This window comes from Lytechinus variegatus, chromosome 1, assembly GCF_018143015.1.
Source record: "Lytechinus variegatus isolate NC3 chromosome 1, Lvar_3.0, whole genome shotgun sequence".
NCBI classification, from domain to species: domain Eukaryota; kingdom Metazoa; phylum Echinodermata; class Echinoidea; order Temnopleuroida; family Toxopneustidae; genus Lytechinus; species Lytechinus variegatus.
The window spans coordinates 41,399,470-41,421,823 of NC_054740.1; the positions used below are offsets into that span (position 1 = coordinate 41,399,470).

The window sequence follows — 22,354 nt, forward strand, 5'->3', positions numbered from 1 at the left end:
CTACTGATGATATCACATCTACTGATGATGTCATATCAACTGATGATGTCATATCTACTGATGATGTCATATCAACTGACGATGTCATATCAACTGACGATGTCACACCTTCTCATGTCATATCTGTTGATGATTTCATATCTTCTGATGATATCACATCTTCCGGTGATGTCATATATGTTGATGATGTCATATCTTCTGATGATATCACATCTTCTGATGATGTCATATCTGTTCATGATGTCATATCTGTTGATGATGTCATGTCTATGGATATATGACTGATGATATCACATCTACCGATGTTATATCAACTGATGTCATATCTTCTAATGACATCATATCTACTAATGATGTCATATCTATGGATGATATCATATGAATGCCGATATCACATCTACCAATGATGTAATATCAACTGATTATGCCATATCTACTGATGTCATATTTACTGATGTCATATCTGTTGATGATGTCATATCTTCTGATGATATCATATCTACTGATTTCATGTCTATGGATGGTATCATATGACTGATGATATCATAAGTACCAATGTTATATCAACTGATGACATACATGTATCTACATGTACTGATGTCATACATGTATCTACTGATGATGTCACATCTATTGATGATTTCAAATATGTTGATGATGCCATATCTGCAGATGATATCACATCTACTGATGATCCAATATCTATTGATGATGCCAATCTACTGATGATGTCATATCTACTAATGTTATATGAAATTAACTGATATCTCAACTACTGATGATTTCACATCTACCAATGATATCATATCTGATGATGTCTTATGATTTGACAATGTCTTATGACTGATGCCACATCCAACAATGGTGTCATGCGTACAGATGATGTCATGTACCAGGGTGGCGTCACGGGTTGACGGGGGAAGGCACATGGAAGCTTATAATTTGGCATATTCATTCTCAATTAAATAAGAAGGGTAATACACATTATCATATGTAATACCCCAAAATACCAAATTTATGTAATTATCAAAGACCTCTCTTTTTTCTTCTTTCTTTTTCAATGTTGGAAAACTGGGGGAGGGGGTGTACTCCCCATCCCCTTGGTCACATAAACAGATGAAGGCATGCCATCTGATAATCTCATATGAATGCTACAGGTAGTACAATGTATCTTAAGTATAATTGTTCATTTTATAAGTGGTGTAATCTGTGTCTCAGAATCATCACTGTCAATATCTTCACCATCCCCTATACTGTCCTCCTCCTCCTCCTCAGATTCCTTGTCATCATCTTCTGATCCTAACGGCGCTAACTTCCTCTTCTTGGGTTGTAATTTTGACAGAGTCTGAAGGTATTGGAGTGTGTACCGATTAGTGTCGCATCTTTAAACATCAAGGAAACAAAAACACAAAGAAACACATGAAAGCATTTACATGTACTAATGAATGGTGGACTAAAAAGTAACATTAAAATCATGAAAAATATACGGATAGATTAAAGGAGAATGAAACCATTGGAACAAGATAGCTTGTGTGAAAACAGAAAAATCAATGAAACAGATCAACAAAAGTTAGAGAAATATCAGACAAATAATGAGAAAGTTATGAGCAATTGAATATTGCGATCACTAATGCTATGGAGATAGCAAATTGGCAATGCGACAAAGATGTGTGATGTCACTTGTGAACAACTCTCCCCATTACTTTAGTATATTTTTCACTTGAATTGCCTCTTTTATCACATCTATCCATAGATCATGTGTTCTTTCTACATGAGGGCATGACATATTTTTTTAAGAATACATCATGGATAAAGAGTTGGTATCATTAGAAAAAGCAAAAAGAGACATTTTGGGGGTATTTTATAGTCCACCAAAGGGAAAGTTGTTCATCAGTGACATCACACATCCTTGTCGCATTGCCAATGGGAGGATCTCCATAGCATTAGTGATTGCAATATTCAAATGCTCATAACTTTCTCATTATTTGTCCGATTTTTCTCAAACTTTCTTTAGTCTTATTCTTTGATTTTTCTGTTTCTACACAAGCCTATTTGTTCCAAAGGTTTCATTCCCCTTTAAAGATCACGTTTTAAAATGTATTCCACTTAACTGACAAAATTAAGCAAATATACTAGATATTTTATATGGTGTGATGCTGACATATATTTTATTGTTCTGAGTTACTGTGAATGATGTTGCATCATTTGATGAAATGAAATAGAATGCTTAAAGCATCTATTTTAGTTACAGTTCCATAGATAATTTGTTACTGCAAAAAAGGGACTGGTTAACTTGTGATTGTCAAGAAGCAATTAGAAAAACTGTACTCCACTACACCCAGGTGAAGTGAATGGATACCTGGTAAAGATTAATTTCTTGAATTGCTTCTATGATATAAAACGCTTGCCAGGCAAACATCAGGTTAATGATTTCCAAGTCCCTTTAGAAACACGTTAAAATGTTAAATGGTATACGATAGACACTACAGAAGAACTGGATAATTTTAAGAAACTCTATCATATAAAATATGTATGTTGAATTCATTGTTAACCACTTTAAATAATATGTTTAAAAAAAAAAAAATGCATTACATGACTCCCCAAGAAGGCAGTCAGAGCAACTAAAAAAGAGGTTCAACTCCTGCCAAAGGAAACATACACGTACACGAATATTGGCTGTCACATTTCTGTTGGAAACTGAGCCTGCATATGTGGGCAGGGAAAAAAATGTTATAGCAAAATCATTCAGTTTCCTACAGATTAAACATGTACACTGTATATTGAATTTACTATCATGTGAGGTCATAAAATTGCACATGTGGGAACGTGGACATGTAAAAAATAGGACAAATTCAACAATATATTCTAAATTAAATCACAGGCCACATAGAATGCATATTGAATTTGTTGCTTATCTACTTTGCCATGTTACAATATTGCCGGCATCTGGTAAGCATGAAACTATGCAGCTTGCAATGCTGGGTAAAATGGCAATAAAAGAGTCAAATGCCTCGCCGCAAAGAATAGGAACATGTATATTAGTTTTTGTTGCTATTCATTGTTGAGGATGACTGTAGAAGTCATTTTCATCTCCCTGTTACAACCAGATAATTAAATCATCATGCTCTTCATACCGCGCTCATTATTGAGCATTTCATCCTGGATTAAACTTGTGAGAGATATTACAATAACCCTACCCTGCGTGAAGTTCACCATGTACAAGGCAATAAACCCGGCTCGCACTCCCAACCGCACTAATTCAACTTGATGGTGGCTTTTCAAGGACCTCAACTAATGAGACGTTAATGAAAACAAATGACTCGAGATTGGCTACGCCGACATACAGGACAGAAACAGGAAAATAAGGTAATTAAGCGAGCATACCTAAAGATAATGCCATATTGTGGCGCATGACATGGCAATCAAGATGAGATTACCTGACATGCTAAATATATGAGAGCAGAAGTGCACTATACTCGACTTAAAGGTGCTTTGATATACAGGAGAGATCATCTCATAAGCAAGCTACAACCATACACAGAAAATCATCTCCATTTTCAAATCATCAATGATATTTGAAAATAAATTAAGATCTTTGTCCCATTGAATGGGGCAATATCTACAAACTCTCGAGTGCCTGCTACGAAAAATAATGTTACAAAGCTCTTTTATAAATCATGTTATCACAATATATGTTCTGTTCCATAGATGTCAGGATAAGGAATATATTTTTTCATATTTCAACAGATTTTTTCCACATTGGAGCAATTTCTGAATTTTGGGGGCTATTTCTTTCATTTCAAAGGCTACTCTTTGATGCAGAGAGCTGGGGGATACTCTAGAATAGAGGGTTCCCCCAAAAAACATTCAATTTGGGGGATTTTAGTGGACAATTTGTGCTGTGATGAGGCTAAAACTGCCCATCTTATGTTGCAGTGGTTAAAAAGTACACTGTTCCAAATATATTACAAATACAGTTATGATATTGTGCTTGTGATAATATTGTTGCATTTATACTGCTATTCATTCAAATTCATGTGATGGCTTTTAATATAGCACAATCCACACCAATATGCTTTCCTGAAATAAGTGAGTGATGCAAGACCATACTCCATTAAATTAATCATCCTCATGCTGATCATTTATTCTATTTTTCATTTTTGGCAGAATTTTTTTTACATGGCTGTTATTTATGATTTCACTCATGATTTCTTATCAAACATTTAGCATGCAACTTGATAAAAACAGTTATGCCCCTCCCCCGGAAGAAAATATAGGCGACATATTAATTTATTTCAATTTTTAGTTCATATTTGAGCATATCCGTATGGTTTAGAAAAAAATAACTTGGCAGCAATAGCAGTTAGAGAACAGTGTTTCTACTCTGTCCTTTCATTCTTCATATTATTAAGGGAATAGCTGTGTATGAGTGCAATAACTTTATTCAGCTGAATACCACATACACTGGAGTATACTCCTTTTCAAAAAGCCAAACTGGCTGCTATCGTTCCTCCCAGCGGACCAGCACCATCACAATTTGATGCCCCTCACTGCGTGAAATCCTATCCCAATCCAGACCAAGTATTTGCTCAGAAAAGCTGAATAAAATGAAAACTTTGTATTGATGAAAATAAATTTGATGATCTACTTCTTATGTTGTGTCCCAGCGGCTGGGATTATTGGAGTGAAACGGAGATGAAGTGGAGGGGGGGGGGGCGAGGAAGGAGAAATTTATAAAATCACTTGTGCCTGGATACGGCTGGCTCCCTGGGGGTTTGTACAAGTCAGTATGGAAAGAGGGGGGAATATAGCAGGTGTATTTTACACCTCCAAGATCAAGAAAGAAAAATGATATTTCACCAATGTGAAAGAAAGTACATTTATAGAATAGTAATAACTTAATAGCTCTTTGAGGCAGCGATTATCTACATGCAGTTGTTGCCTCAATGGAACACTCTATATTACTTCAGGCCCCATCTTACAAAGAGTTACGATTGATCAAATCAAGATCAACTCTATGGAAATCCATCCATAGCAATATTTTTTTCTACAGGATATTTGCACGATCCCCTTAGGTAAAGCAAGAGAATTACAAAGAATCTTCAAGAAAATGATGAATGTATAAATAAACATCATATATATGTAGAAAATATTTTGAACAAATTTGTATTTTAGATGTTGACGTTGCTGGCCATCCATAGTTGTGATTGGATCAATCGCAACTCTTTGTAAGACGGGTCCCCGGATAAGCTTCAGTTACTTAAAGGCACTTCATGCATTCAAGGTATGTCATGGATTGATTGATTAATTGATACTGGGCTTGGATGGGGATTGGAACATCATCAAAAATGACATACCCATACTTTTTCCTTAGTTGAGGTGAAACATATATACAGTTTGAAAGCAAATTATGTGACTGTTGCAGGGCCCTTTTTCACAAAACCTATTTCCAATGGCAGGTCATACACTACTGAAATGGAACAGCCTGATGGGTTACAGGCTAAATAGTAATACCAAAGAGATAAAAAATATACATGAAAAGAAAACAGGATCAGAGAAAAGGGAAGATGGGTACAAAGATCACATTGCAGGAATAGAAGAAAGGAAAGCTAGAAGAGTCAAGAAAGTTGGAGACAGTGAGTGACCAGTGAGAGATGGCATGAAATAATCTAAAAGGCCCCAACTAAATATTAACAACATGATTTCAAATCAGGTCATTGATGGAAAAAAATTTTAAGCTGATCTTTTGTACCTGAATAAATATGTTCTAATAAATAAATACATAAATGAATAAATAAATCTGGGGCTGGTCAGAAAAAAAACTTAGCAATGTAATTGAGGCCTGCATGATATTTATAACAATGGGTTATATTAATCATTATTTGAAATTAATTGAACATGACCAATCACATGATCAATTTACTAGGCTTTGTCTACCTGTCACCAAATTCCAAGATCACTGCTCTTGTGTCGCAAGCTGCATACATGTATAATATTCCTTTTTAACGCTGTCATCATACCCTTGACGTTGTAAAGCAACTTTCTCACTGAAAATTTCAGAGACCTGTTCAACGATCTCTGATACCCTGCCACAGCCAGTGTCAGTGAACTTCAAACTCATTTTAGGGACTCCATATCAAACACTGCCGTGGGATATTGCCCCTCTCATCTAAGACACAGAGAGTGTTTGAGTATTCAAATGGCATATTTGTCCACTAGGAGGTTCGACAACACCATGATGGGTTTGTGAATGCTTAAATACATGCCATGGAACCACGGGACCGCATGCAATCAGTAGCGTCAAATAGTGTACACAGCTCAAGAATCCAAGTAGTCTGCCTTTTGAATGCTAAGCTCCTGCCTCATGGAGTTCATCAAGTAGACTTTGACAGGGTGCGATCTCTGATCCTGATATCATTCAATACTAGCAAACTTATTCAATAAAATAACTAATATTTTGAATCAAAAGAAATTTCTATAATACTGTTTAATCGTTAGACTGTTGCCATTACAGTGGCTATACTCTCTAGTCTCATCAAGATCTTCCATAATGTTGTTTGAGGCAGCTGAAGGATGTTTTTTTTTAATTCAGCACAGAGTGGCAAGCAGTGGTTGTTTGGGTAGACAAGTTCTGCTTAGGTTTTAATCATTTGAAAGAGAGACAGACATTAATAAATCTTGTGTGACACCCCATCAGTACTAAGCTCTTCTCATTAAAGGGGAATGAAACCTTTGGAACAAGTAGGCTTGTGTCGAAACAGAAAAATCAAAGAATAAGAACAAAGAAAGTTTGAAAAAAATCGGACAAATAATGAGAAAGTTTTGAGCATTTGAATATTGCAATCTCTAATGCTATGGAGATCCTCCCATTGGCAACACGGCAAGGATGTGTGATGTCACACATGAACAACTTTCCCTTTGATGGACTATGAAATACCCTGAAAATGTGTCTTTTTGCTTTTTCGTATGGTGATACAAACTCTTTATCGATGATGTATTCTTTAAAAATCTGTATTACATGCCCTCCTATAGAAAGAATACATGTTCTACTGATAGATGTAATAAAAGAGGCAATTTAAGTGAAATATATACTAAAGTAATGGGGAGAGTTGTTCAAGAGTGACATCACACATCTTTGTCGCATTGCCAATATGAGGATTTACATAGCATTAGTGATCACAATATTCAAAAGCTCATAACTTTCTCATTATTTGTCAGATTTTTCTCAAACGTTCGTTGATCTGTTTCTTTGATTTTTCTGTTTTCACACAAGCTATCTTGGTCCAAAGGTTTCATTCTCCTTTAAATCAATCTCATATCATCATTATAATCATCTCAATGTGATGCTGATACAGGTACTGTCCTGAAATGGCAGTTTACCATTTTACTGTACATGTAAGCTCTTACTAAGGAATGATGAATTGAAGGGGTATGAAGTAACTGTAGAAAATTTGTCTGTTTACCTATTATTTTCTATTGTTATGATTTACTGTTTTTTTTCTTTATTAATTTGTGTAGGTATTTGAAAGCAATTGAAAGTTCTATTTCATTATATGCCTCCACTCATGGACCAATGAAATGATCAAAATGAAATGAAATTTACTGAGGATTGATTGGATTCATATATCTTTTCAAAGAAAATGTGCATGCTTCCAGAAATCAAAAGGAGTAATGTTAGAAATTGTGAAAATTTGACTGAAAATCAGGAATATTAGGCATGTTGGGCAGGAGGGCACATTATATTGCAAAGATTTCATTGATCATGTAATACTGACATTAGTAGGGGAAGTAGTAACAAACAACTTCATCTAATTTTTATGCATTAAAATGTCATAACTAGCTAAATGAAACCTCTTGGGCAATGCAATGTGATACAAATTAATGCTGGTAATAAGTAGGTCAAGTTAAAAAAGGGCATTGAATTTTTGACGCAAGCAAAGTAGTACTGCCAAGCACATGACTTCAATCATGTCACCAAGCAAGGATGGTGATGATAAAGAGATATGCCATAGGTAGTCACAAGAATGATGGTTTTTATTAAAGGCGCATACCAGTACAAATTGCTTATATGCATGGCATCACTGAGAATAAATATCCATATTGATGTCATGTCAGTCAATACATGGCAAATTTTGTTTCTTAGTTCTTGTCAGAATAATCAGAAAAAAAAATATTTCAGGAATGACAAAAAGAAGAATGACAATGTTAGATAACTATTCACAAAATCAACTGCACATGAGATGGGACTGCATGGGGGAATAAAAATATAAATCATCATATGGTAATATTTTATTATAAATGTTGTTATCCAAACCAAGAATGAAAACCAATGAGTTGTTTGTAATGTTGCACATAATGTGCAACATTGTTATTATGGAACAGGACAGACAGATTTTCAAAATCATTGCACCTTGTATTGTTCATGAATATTAAAGATATTCCTATGTTTTTAATGTAGGCAACTCTGACAATAATTTTGTTGAAGTAACTCCCAAAACATGCAGACACCGAAATTCAATAATTTACAGCATCAAACATCCTACCGCATCCTCTTAGAAGTAGGATATATAATTGGATATTAGGAAGCTACCCAACCTTTAAAATGGTAGCCTGTCTTATAACCCAAGCATCTCTGCCTGACTAGTCATCAGCCTCAAGCCTATACACACAACACTGATTAACGAAGAAAAATAGTACATGCCCCTTTAATAGCTTGCACAATATTATGGCAAAGTCTGAAGTAGTATTGGTTTCGGAATTTTCCAAATGAATCCTATTCATTTTTTTCCCTGGGAAATCAAACCTGGCAGATCTAATAGAAAGGCAATTTAGGGCCTCTTGTATTTCAGATTAGAAAAACAACGTTAAATGGATTATAAGAGGAAGAGTTTGATGGGAAGAAGAGGGGGATGGGGAAGGAGCGAGCAGAGAGAAGGGGGTAGAGAGGGAGAGGGAGTGAGAGAGAGAGGGAGGGTGCATGAGAAGAAGAGAGAGAGAGGTACATGAGGGGTAAAAGAGAGTGGTGGTTAATAGGGGATCAGAAAGAAATAGGGTAAGGCGAAAAAGGAGGGGATAGGAAACAGAAAACAGACATGCAGAACAAAGTTTCTATTACAGCTTAAATTGAAGGTAAATAAAACTAGAACAACACAATTGATTTAAATAGAAACAAAGTAAATATTTTATTAGTGTATAACATTAAGAGCTAAGTAAATAAACAAAAAAAAAAGAATGGGAGAACGGTGATATTAAAAGGGGGGGGGATTGGAATGGGGGTGTACATGTAGAAGAAAAATGGGAGGGGGTAAAGGGTGATTATAGTTTATACATGGATAATAGGAGATGTGGTAAAGATAGATGTAGCTCAATGGAAGAGTGGGCCGAGAATGTGAAAGCTACATAAAGTAATGAGGGAGAGGCAAGGATAAAAAACACATACACACACAAAAACAGAGAAAGCGAAAATGGCACATACATAGCTGGGGAAAGAGAAAGAAAAGTGAAAGATCAAAATGCAATGCTGAGCAGGAAAGTCACTACAACAGCAAATTATAGTGTAAATCAGAGTGAAATGGTAAATAACAACAAAAGAACATTACAAAGATGTAAGAGAGAGAAAAAAAGGAATGATTATGATTCAGATAGGACACCTACATCTACAAAACCATCAATACATATTTTAAAGCATAAACATTCACTTGTGATTGGAATGGGGGAAATCAGATCCAAAGAAGAAGAAAGCAAACTGACCAAGATAGAGCTTGACAGAAAAAGAGACAGAAGCACAGCTGAGAGAGTGAGAGAGATAAAATGGAAATCTAGGTTTGGAAGGGGAAGAATTGATCTACTTTAAGCCGATTGCCAATGCTTCCCTAAATTGTTTTCTATATCTGGCTGTTTTCTATTTATCAATATGCAATTTTGTCATTCCAAATCAGTTAGGGAATAATTGTTTTCATTTTGCAGATCTCTATATTCATTCTTCCAGATGTCCATCCACATCATAGAACACACATTTAAGAGGAATAGTTAGGAATTATATTGAGTAAAAGAAAACTGAGCTACATGTAAGAAATGAAAAAAAAAATCAATATGTGCTAAGCACAGTTTATTTTCATTCTATGAAAAAAATGTTTACTATTCTCAGTACATTTTATTTTGCTTTGATGTTCCAAGATTTAAAGGGGCAATTCTCTCTAACAATACGCTGCTTTTGATAAAAGCATAAAAATTTATAGAGAAAAACATTGAAGTTTTTATGAATATATATGAAAGAATAATGAATTGATGAATTTTTCAGGTTTTTAATTTGTGACATCATAATATGAGCAGCTTCCTCATATACACAAATTCAATACATTTTCTCTATTAATCAAACACTAATGAATAAAAATATGTTTCTATAATTATAAAAGGGGGTATAAAATGATGTGTCTGATGATATATCTCCAGCACAAATAAAATAATTTTAAATTTCTGGAAAATTGCTTTTATGGAAATTACATGACATAACACATGGAGGAGCTGCTCTTCTGTGACATTACATAACCAAACTTTAAGAAAAATTATTACTCAATTATTGGTAGATAGATTTTCGCAGGAACTTCACTATTTTTCTCTAATTGTTCTGATTTAATTTAAACAAACTTAATGTCAACATTCAAATAAATCTATTAAACTAGAAGCCATTGAAGGTTATGACCTTGGCAGGGGCACATCCAGCTAATGCCCCCTTTTGAGTGGAACCCCAAATTTTTTTAAGCGAAATGTGTCACGCATACGCAAATGAGGACTCCTTTTTTGGCTTGTTAAATTATCCGTAGAACAAAATGCACTCCATTTTGCAGTGAAACCTCTTTTTTTTTTGCTTGTAAAATTTTTCTTGGAACAAAATGACCCTCATAAACTTTTCCTTTTTTTCCGTTCTTTCTTTTTTGCTTGTCAGATTTTTCCTGTTAAAAAATTCCCCCCCCCCCTTTGGAAAATCTTGGATCCGCCCCTGCTGCAGATACTTTAATAATGGTCTCAAAGCCTATTTATGCTCCGCTCATTTATTTTATTTATTTATCTATTTATTCACTCATTCATTCATTAATTCATTCATTCATTTATTTATTCATTCATTTATTTATTTATTCACATTTCACCAGGGTAGCTCATTCAACAAAAGTTGATCTTTCATGAGGCCCTAGATAACAAACAATACAACTATTAAAAACAGTCAATGGTGATAATACATACACATTCATCAGTCTATATGATTTTGTTAAAATACAGATGTATTTGCCTCAGAGGTTTTCTGTGCTTTTTTTTTACATTCCCCAATGTGTTGCGATGTGTCCAATGGAAAAACCCCTTGCCTTAAACACAGTGAAAATTCAAAACTTGCTAATCTATACAATTACTACCTGTTTATTTTGAATCACTAAAATGTGCTCTAAATTACAAACATCACCCTTTGAGGGGTTCTTCCAAATGGTGCTATATCATATCATTTATTCTTAGTTTTTATCCAAAAAAAAGAAAAAAAGAAAATAAATGAAGAATTGCTTGTACCAAGCAGTCTCCTATTGAACAGGACACCACATTAGAATGGCTATACGTGACAAGTTGTCAATTACTACCAGTTTCACTACTTTCTAAGTTTAGTTTCCTGAGAAGTACTATTTCTATATAGTGGCTGCGGTCATCAAATTACAACTTTCATAAAACTGTCTAGGTCATCCAGTTTGCTGATTTGAGATTGTGTCTTATTGGTATAGCATTTACATGTACTTTAAGAGTTATAGATAGATATTTTTTTAAAGCAAAGGATGGTTTTTGCCATGTTGCAGTTAGCCAATTCATGCTAAAATTGTTTAACCAACCACCAAAATTTCCAGAGGCAACTTCTCAGGAAATGTTGCAAACCATTCAAACAGGTGCAGCTGTCTACCTCGTGGTTGCAGTGATACAAATCACTCAATACCTTCAAGGGACATACCATTAATACATGAATAGATAAATCTAAAGGATGAGGAGAAATTCAACATCATCCCAGAGGATGTAGTCAGATCTCTCATTGGTTTCATCAGGAATAATTGATAACTGATCAGCGGAAAATCTCTCCTACACAGCCACCTGCTCTAACAGTCAATGACTGATCACCGACTATAATAGTAATTGATTGTTGGTTATCGTTTGTCCAGCAAAGTAACACAACAGCTATCCCATTACAAAGGTTTTCATACAGAGTGAGAAAAACTGATCTATTTAAAGACGCTTTTAAAAGAAAAGAAATGAGTGATAGGATGATGAAAGACAGACATGAAATATTCATTTGTGGGAGCCATGTTATCAAACGTTAACATGTCGTTGTTGTTGATTGACAGCAAATGATCCACAAAACCCCACAAAACTGAAATTCATCTGGCATGTTATAAAAAGTTTGATATGATATCCTTCATGAGCTCCTTTTCAGGACAACAGAGTGTGAGGAAGAGAAAAAAGGGAAGGCCAAATAAAAGATTGTTAGATTGAGATTAAGTAGTAAATGATCAAAGTAGAAGAAGAATAATGATAAAAAGAGGGACCATTCTTCCAAACTGCCTCCATCCCAACCCCAGCACTGAAGAAGAGCGACATAGCCTCGCATGTTCTTGGATTAATTCAATCTCTGTGATTTGAATGGTCTTAGATTAATTCAATCTCTGTGATATGAATGGTCTTGGATTAATTCAATCTCTGTGATTTGAATGGTCTTAGATTAATTCAATCTCTGTGATTTGAATGGTCTTAGATTAATTCAATCTCTGTGATTTGAATAGTCTTGGATTAATTCAATCTCTGTGATATGAATGGTCTTGGATTAATTCAATCTCTGTGATTTGAATGGTCTTAGATTAATTCAATCTCTGTGATTTGAATGGGCTTGGATTAATTCAATCTCTGTGATTTGAATGGTCTTAGATTAATTCAATCTCTGTGATTTGAATGGGCTTGGATTAATTCAATCTCTGTGATCTGAATGGGCTTGGATTAATTCAATCTCTGTGATTTGAATGGGCTTGGATTAATTCAATCTCTGTGATCTGAATGGGCTTGGATTAATTCAATCTCTGTGATTTGAATGGGCTTGGATTAATTCAATCTCTGTGATCTGAATGGGCTTGGATTAATTCAATCTCTGTGATTTGAATGGGCTTGGATTAATTCAATCTCTGTGATCTGAATGGGCTTGGATTAATTCAATCTCTGTGATTTGAATGGGCTTGGATTAATTCAATCTCTGTGATCTGAATGGGCTTGGATTAATTCAATCTCTGTGATTTGAATGGGCTTGGATTAATTCAATCTCTGTGATCTGAATGGGCTTGGATTAATTCAATCTCTGTGATTTGAATGGGCTTGGATTAATTCAATCTCTGTGATTTGAATGGGCTTGGATTAATTCAATCTCTGTGATTTGAATGGGCTTGGATTAATTCAATCTCTGTGATTTGAATGGTCTTGAATTAATTCAATCTCTGTGATTTGATGTAATTTTCAATGTTTTTTACAGCATATTTTGACTCAATTTATAAAAAAAATTATAATTTTTCAGAACACTTACACTGTTGCTTCAGTTCCCAGCTGTAAATTGCTAAAGCCCGTCATTTAGTTTTTTTCAGTGATAAGAATTAAAATTAAGCATGTTCAGCCATCAGAATCATTTTTGGCATCCAGCCCCTTCTCTTTAAAATTTATATTATTTCAAAAAAGCACTTACTTTATATATTTAGTAATTGGATAATAGAAAGTTACTGACAAAGATTATGTCCTGAAATTTTCACCCCATTTCATGCTTAAGAAGAGATTTCATATTAAAACCAAAAGACAAAAATAATGCAGGTATTTCATTCTCATCAGATGCCTGATCATCAAATAGGATGTAGGATGTAAAATTACATAATTATTCATATAATCTACAGTGTAGCCATAAATTGGAAAAGTGATACACTTTGGTGGGATTTACCAGAACTAGAAATAGGCTTTATACTATTATTATTTAGAACATATAAGAAAAGATAGCTTACATTTTTCCAATGCTGTCTGATTTGGTGATGAGTGACTTCTGTAGAGAGGTGAGCATTGCATGATGGGAAGACGAGTTTTTTAGCTTGAGTCTGGAACCATGGATGGACAGCAGTTTCTCTGCCCATAGGACATAGAACTCAAGGTGAGGAGAAGCTGTGAGCCGTTCCGCTACAAAAGACAACATCTTCTCCACGTATGTATCAGCTATACTGCTACAAATCACATCCACTGCGAGAGAAACAGAGAAACTAGGTCACTAACAACATTGGCTACCAATTCCCAACTATACATTGTCAACTTCATGTTACTTTTTCTTACCTACCAGTGTCTTTAGTATAATAGAATAGTTGCAGCAAACGATTATTTCATTAAAAATTCTTTAAAAACAAATTTAACGGTCAACATATTACCAAAGATCTAGATCTGGTACATTGACATTAACTTGACTTTGTGAAATCCTGAAATCTTTATAGCTGAAAACCTACATGTAAAACTCTGGAAATCACAAAGTTTAAAACAGAAAAGCATACATGTATGTGAAACAGTGCTTATTTTGCCAATTTCCCAACATTTACACATTTTCTTCCAGAACCATTTGGTACACACTTTTTATCTATACATGTACATACAGACACTTGGGTGGTAAATTAATAAAAGTTGTTTAAACTCAGTTGTAAATCTTTTACAACTGGCATTTATCTTTAATTCCTTGGCTCCTGAACAACTTTATAGTGAGAAATTGGCTATCTACATAAGATCATCTTAGAAACATATCCCTAAGTTTTCTTTTTTTCTGACCAAGTTCTGTGGGGGAGAGGTTATCTTCAGATGTGACCCCTAACTTTGGAACAAGATCTTATATCCCATCAAGGAGGTATCCAAACCTTCAAGCTCAAGTCTCAATGAACATACCCAGGCAGTGATAAAGCACTGTATTATCATTTTCATTACCATGATGATGATAACGATGACAATGACGATCATCATCATCATCACCATCGGAGTCAAAAGAATAATTTTCATGATTTTTTATCAATAAATTTTCAAGAACTTCTACATGAAGAAATCTTCTGTTACATGTACATATGTATTCAATTTAGATTGTATTCAGAGATGCCAACCTGAATAAGAAAATTTCAGTATTTTTAAAGCTGAAAATCAGTAATTTGGTGAAGAAATCAGTATTTTCAAGGAAATGCTATAGGACAACACATAAAACATAGTACAGTATATATAATTCAACTATTTTCTTGAAATCTTTATGTTCCTGTACTGTACTATAAAAACATAAATTCTATCAACTGATTTGATAAAACATATATATAATGATCAGCAGTAGATATGAATGTAATGTGATTCAGGTAGGATTGATTTACTTTAGTTTTGAGTAAATCTTTCCCTCTCATCTTATTTTGCATTTTTGCATTTCTTTTAAATTTCATTTCCTTTTAATACTTCTGTATCCAAGTTTGCTCATTTGGATCTGTGTTTACTTGTATGATTTTTTTAAACATATATTTATATGATTATTTGTTTCTTATTAATTCATTAATTTACCAATACTTATTTATTTATTTATTCACTCTTATATTCATTGACTTATTCTCATGGAATAATCTAATGATGGGATAATCCCCACCATTCCAATCTCCTGTTTAATCATTTCAGATTTAAACCCCACCATAAGTCGGTGATGAACTTTACATACATTCACCTGGTCCCTGTTGCATAAAATTTATTACTATTGTAACTTTGGTAACTTATATTGAGTCCTTGTATTAAAGCGACTGTTGTCACTGGTGCTTACCATGAGGAGGTAAAGTAAATACCATAGAAAAAAAATATATCAGGCTTTGAGAAAGTACAGTGGAATCATTTATCCCAGGTGGATCTGGCAATCACTATTTTCCCCCCAGAGAAATATAGTAGTTTTGCCAGTCCAACCGAGGATTAATAATTTCCACTATGCTTTCAAATGAAAAGCCTGATATATTTGTTTTATATCCTACTTTTAATAATTTATAGCCAAAATCTATGCGCTGAGCTTGGAAAGTCCGATTACTTGCATTGAATTACCTACTTTTCATCGAGCCAATGCGCTCAGTGGAACGCAGATTAGTGCCTGCGCCGACGCATCACAGGACTTGCCCGGGAGAGAGAGCTCGCTGACCGTGCGCCCGAGAGTTTAGCTAAATATCCAGTTTTCTGAAATAATGATGTCAGAATATTGGTATAGCGAAAAATATATTGAGGTCTGACGTCACGCGACTATTTGAAATATATATGGTCACATGATGCTATTTGAACCAATCGATATACAGGATTCAATCTATGTAGGATATAATAACTTTCATGCAATAGGGACCAACATTTGTTCTATTCACATATGAAAATCACAAACATATCAAGGTAGAAATAGTAGCCTGATCTAATACCCCTTTCACGCTGCCCTCTTCATTTTTCACCGGCGAACTTCTCCGCCTCGCATTCCTCACTTCACCGGCGAAAAAAAAATGTACCCTTTCGCACTGACATTTTTTCACCGGCGAAAATTCAATGGGCGATTCGAGGGTATCTACTTGGCCACAGCATTCAGCTGAGCTTGCAAGTAGTTGCGCGCGGAATCTCGGTGCAGGGGACTTCGGGAGAGAAAAAAATTGACCTCTGACGTCATTAAAGAGGAGAAGTTCTCCGGTTTGCTTTCATACTGGCTGTTTCACCGGCGAAGTTCTCCACCTCTAGAGGTGGAGAAGTTCGCCGGCGAACTTCACCGGTGAAGTTCTCCTGTGTACCTTTCATACTGGACACTTTCCCCTTCGCTGGCGAACTTCGCTGGTGAAAAGCGCACTGTGAAAGGGGTATAAAACACAGATGTGCAGAAGAGCCCCATCTAGTATCTTATCAATGATCATCAAACACAGCTATTAAAGTTACTCAACCCTAGTATCTGATTGGGTAATATTGAATGCACATTTTGTAACATTGAATCAAAAATTAAAAATGCTTTAAAAAAAATTAGACTCTTCTGAGAAAATTCAGAATGAAAGTCACCAGGCAGTGGCGGACCGTGACCCGGAGGAGACAAAGCATTGGAGGGGCACAGCATTGTTCACAAACAATACAGTGCCCCCCAATGCTTTGTCTCCTCCGGGTCACGGTCCGCTACTGTCACCAGGAGACTGATATAAAAACAAGTGGAATGCCTCTGGCCGTCTCACCTGCATCACGCGGTTCAATATAGCAGCAGTGCTGACTTTGAATACTACTCTAACTCGCACAAGATGTTCAGTGATACATGGTTACTCTTATGTCCACTTTTTATGAACTAGACCAATAAACTTACTTACGTCGCCGCCGCCGTCGGAAAAGCGGCGCCTATAGTCTCACTCTGCTTCGCAGGTGAGACAAAAATCACGTAGGTTTTACACAAAACATGCTGTTTACTACCCACTGTATTTTCATTTGTATTAACAACCATAATTTTCATGTTTTCCATTAAAGTACATAACAGACACACCCAGATACAATGTAATTCTTAGGCTTCTTAAGTCTAAAGGCGACCGTGCACCTTACGATTAAAGGTAAAACGTAGTAGAATTTGATGCTAATATTGAGACTTGGAAAAACTTACTGTGTAATGTTCTAAATCATCGTACCAATACCTTTTACAAATCTGTGACTATGCTATCATCCTTCTTAGAATAAAAGCGAATTTAATATCTAGTCGTAATGACGTCATAGCAGTTGTATGATTGGCTACGATTTGAAACTAATTTGGCCTTTACTCCAAAATAATGGCTTGCAATCTTCCAGACTTGTTATATTAGTATTCTTTCATTTTAACCTCAAATAAAACGATATTCCATTCACATTTTCAGAATATTAGCAAAATGCGATTAGTTGGAAAATCGGATCGTGAACAGTCGTAAGGTGTGCGGTGGCTTTAAAGAGAAGATTCTACATTTAATGTAGCTCTGGCTACCAAAAGAAAAGAAAAAACAACAAAAATTAATCAGGAAGCAAAAAATCCTGACAAATGTGGACATCTATACGGCAAGTAAAGCTTAATATTACAAGATATGCCCTCAGGCTAGTGTATTTCTGCATCATGTAAAGACACGTAACACGCAACAAGGCTCGGATGTTCGGGCATCAACATTTTTTCAAGTTAATGAGTACATGATGCTCATCAAAGGGGACGTCCACAGTCTATTTTCTGAAGCTAGAAGAATCACAAGCATTAATCACAGAATAAAAATACAAAAATGACTGTCACTATGGGCTGGCAATCCTATGAAAGCTGATACTGCCATATTTTAAGCTCACCTACTGGCTATTGTGTAGTTGAAAGAAGGCTTTTTAAAGTATTCTGATTCAGTTTTCTGTTGGGCTTACAACCATTCAAACAAGTTTTACTGTCAATAGTTTGGTAGAATATCTTTACAAATCACTCTTTTCTTGAATTTGATGATTGAGTTTAGAAAGAAAATGAACATAGTATGCCCAACAAAGAACATAGTATGCCCAACAAAAGATTATGTGAACCAACAAAAGATTTTATCAAACAAATCCTAAGGGAATGAATGTCATCATTCACTTTGGACTTCATCTAACTCTACACTGATTGATATTCAATCAGGCGTTAATCTGTGGTGTGGATCTCACGATTGCTCTCTACCTTTCCCACAATTCAATTCAAACAATCATTTCTTCTTACAGATCTATACAAATGACCTTGCGCACAGTGATTATCAAACCTGAACGGCAATCTACCATCCCCTGACTGGATGTGATTAAGCAGTACCTGGAGACCAGTTCACATATGGTTGGTCAAAGAAAGAGAACAAATAGGAGTCTCTCTTGGTTACACTGTACATGACATTTGTTCCGGCGATAGTTGCTCCGATGGAAAATCTGCATGTTAAGGCAAACATAAAATCTCACTTCCAAAACTACATGTAAGTAAAACCCTAATCCATATCTTCATATTTTTATGACCCCAAAACTCTATTACAATACGAACTCTAACCTTCTGATATATTATGACCAGAGCAATTGACGCGGGAGCAAATGTCGTGTCACTGTCTCTCTCATTCCATCTACTCTTATGCTGCACCAGGGGCCTTTTCACACGTGAACCATGAATAGTCATTGTAATGATGATTGATATTGTTATTGTTACTGTGATAAGCGTTTGTGATTCTAATCATGTTCTAGTTTGGTTTCACACGTGCTAAATATTCGTCATTAGCCGTATTTTTCACTGGAATCATCATTCAAATAACGATTTTTTTTCCATATGATCTAAAGTCCTTTTGAGGACTTCACAACAGAATACTCTCTTTTTATCTCTTTCTCACCTTTCAATTCAAAATAAATCTCTTCAGTTTTCATCTTTCCTCAACTTCTCTTCATTGCACTACTCAAACTGTTTTTTTTTCAGGGTCCCGTTTCAGATCCAAATTTACAAGTGATAGATCAATTTTAACTATTAAAATCCAATCAATTCATATGATGCAACAAGCAAACCATCAATGACTATCAACTGAAAGTTTGCAATGAAATGCATGATTTTAATTGATTTGGGAACCTGTCTTGTGATCAATTGTTACATGTAGTTTCTTGCAACACCCATCAGCTAATACACAACGCCTTAGTTCTGCAGGTGATATGGTAGCTGCATGCCTTTTCATTAAAAAATATATGAAGATTACAAAACACCCCTTCCCCAAAAAAACCAAACAAACAAGCCCCCCCCACCAAATAAGAAACAAAAATATAAAACAAAACACTTCAAAATTACTGTAGTTTTGAGGGCCGAGCTTTCCTGCTGCATGTGAAAGAGTCTTAATGGCAGACGTTAAGATCCATGTAATCAACAGAACTGTACCATGAAATTATCCATCCAGGGAAGAGAAACTAGCCATCGTAACATTTTCAATTGATCAGCACCCCCCCCCCCTCCCCCATTTTCAATGATAAGCTAACGTATTAACCCTGTACAGGGCCATCATCACTCCCAGGTTCTTGATGGGAACAGGTGGTTTTACGGACTCAAATCATCTGCTTAGATCAGCAATATTGATCAGTGATAATAACATCTTGATTCAATTTCAAAGACAACCAATCTATTGCATGGTCATTCATGTCACGATTGGTTTGGGTAGCATTTCATGAGGAACTGTGTATGTCAGTGAAAAATCAGTGATAAGTGTTACAAGCTACTGAAATATTGGTGTCTGATTGGCTAAGAGCATGGTAGTCAGTGGGAATCACCGACGGAGGTCTTTATGGAACGCTCCCCTGGTTCAAGCTGCAATTTAGAATGCCACATCGTTTCAAGATTAAATGTACTTGAGTCTCTTTTAAGCTAAGTTTGAGTTTGATAGGCCTTGAAAGTGGAATGTCAGAATTTTTGTTTATAACTTAGGCCATCATCAGTACCATTACTATCATTAATCTCATCACCATCATCATCAAAACCATCATCATCATCATCAAAATCATCTTCGTCATCATCATCGTCATCATCATCTTCATTGTCATCAACATCATCATCATCATCACTATCATCATCATCATCAATATCATCACCATCATAATTGTCGCCATCATCTTTACCCTCATCATCATCATCATTAATATTACCATCATGATCATCGTCATCAATTCATCATCATCTTCTATATCATCAAAATCATCATCATCATAATCATCGTCATCATCATAATCATCATCATAATCATCGTCATCAAAATCATCATCATCATCAAAATCATCATCAAAATCATCATCATAATCATCATCAAAACCATCATCAAAATCATCATCATCACCATCATCATCATCATCAACATCATCATTAAAACTATCATCCATAACATCATCAAAATCATCATCACCATCACCATAATCATCATCATCAATGTCATCATGACCCTCACCACCTCCTCCAACATAAAATGATCATCAACCTATTCATCATCATCACTATCACTAAGTTATCATCATCATAATCATCATCATTATCATCATCTTTAACCCCATCACCATCATCTCCATCAAGGTGGCTATTATGATTTCTGTTAATGATTACATTATGCTGTGCCTTATAGAACAGTAGAAGTATTGCGATATACATGTACATGTAGTACATAAAGAGAACATCACTTTTAGCCTTTTATTGCTACAATTATTCATCATGGTTGGATGTTATGAAGCATGCATGGTTATAAATGGCTTTCATGATCTACCGCAATGAATTGAATTTCTTGAAGTGAAGGAAAGCAAGCGAGAACCGCCTCCAAAGACTTCTCAAACCTGCAGCTTGGCAGCAGTCGTGTCCTCTTTCATGAAGACAGGAAATTGCACTGCTCTTCAAGTGCTCATGATGGGGCATCAATGTCAGAGTGCCTTAATTACAAACAGCCATACTGGAGATGATTTTATGGTCCTGACAAGATTCTATTCATAATATTTAGTTAATAAACTGATTAAATTCTTTCAATAGGACACATCTTCAGGTGCTACAGAAAATTCACAGTAAGATATTTTTTCCTCTCTTTTAAAATCAACCTTAAAGAGTAAACTTTGTCTTAAATTGATTTTTTTTTAAAGAGATGTACAGGTATGTGCCCATAATATGTCAACATGGGTGATAAAACAGCTGCTGAATGTATTTTGGATTGAGGTTCATTGTCAAGAAATCTTGAAAGATCTAGCTCTATTATTATTCTAAACTCTCTAATGGAATAAGTATTGGTCAATTTTCAAACTTTTTAAGTTTTGGTCCCGAGAGACTAATAGAAATGCTGCAATTCATTTTTCCACAGAACACAACAAAGCTTGTTTAAATACATGTACCACTTTTGACTATTAAAAACAATCTGATTTCACAAAATCTATTGGACTCACATCTGTGTGATTGCTATTATAATAAGTACTGTACATATATGAACCTAGAACCGAATTAAAAGAAAGGATTGTCCATGTAAAGACTCGGCTAATCAAAGCAGTACATATTTCTGAACAGGCAACAAACCACATTGCATACATGTACATCCATAATGCTGCACTAGTTTCCACTGAAAACATGGCATTTTAGTTTATGGTGAGAAGTTTATCAATAACATGTCAACCAACACACAAACATACTCATGCTGCTATCAAGTTTGAAGAGTCTTGTTCATACACCTGAGGCCTGTCACACACAGCTTCAATCATCATAGAACATTTTTCTACAATTGATTCCATTGACGACAATGTACCATCAATAGCCAAAATCAAACGTACGATTAAT

General features: G+C 35.2%; 1 protein-coding gene across 1 annotated transcript in view; it reads right to left on the reverse strand.

Annotated features, from left to right (window-relative positions):
* Nucleotides 1-201: 201 nt before the first annotated feature.
* The window catches only part of LOC121414236 (periodic tryptophan protein 2 homolog), a 52,943-nt gene continuing 30,790 nt past the window's right edge, over nucleotides 202-22,354 (reverse strand). Inside the window, exons 17-18 of the mRNA XM_041607353.1 lie at nucleotides 14,055-14,283; nucleotides 202-1,382 (exon numbers count right to left, since the gene is read on the reverse strand). Coding sequence (XP_041463287.1) covers nucleotides 1,187-1,382; nucleotides 14,055-14,283 — 425 coding nt within the window. The 3' untranslated portion in view covers nucleotides 202-1,186. The remainder of the gene's footprint in view (nucleotides 1,383-14,054; nucleotides 14,284-22,354) is intronic.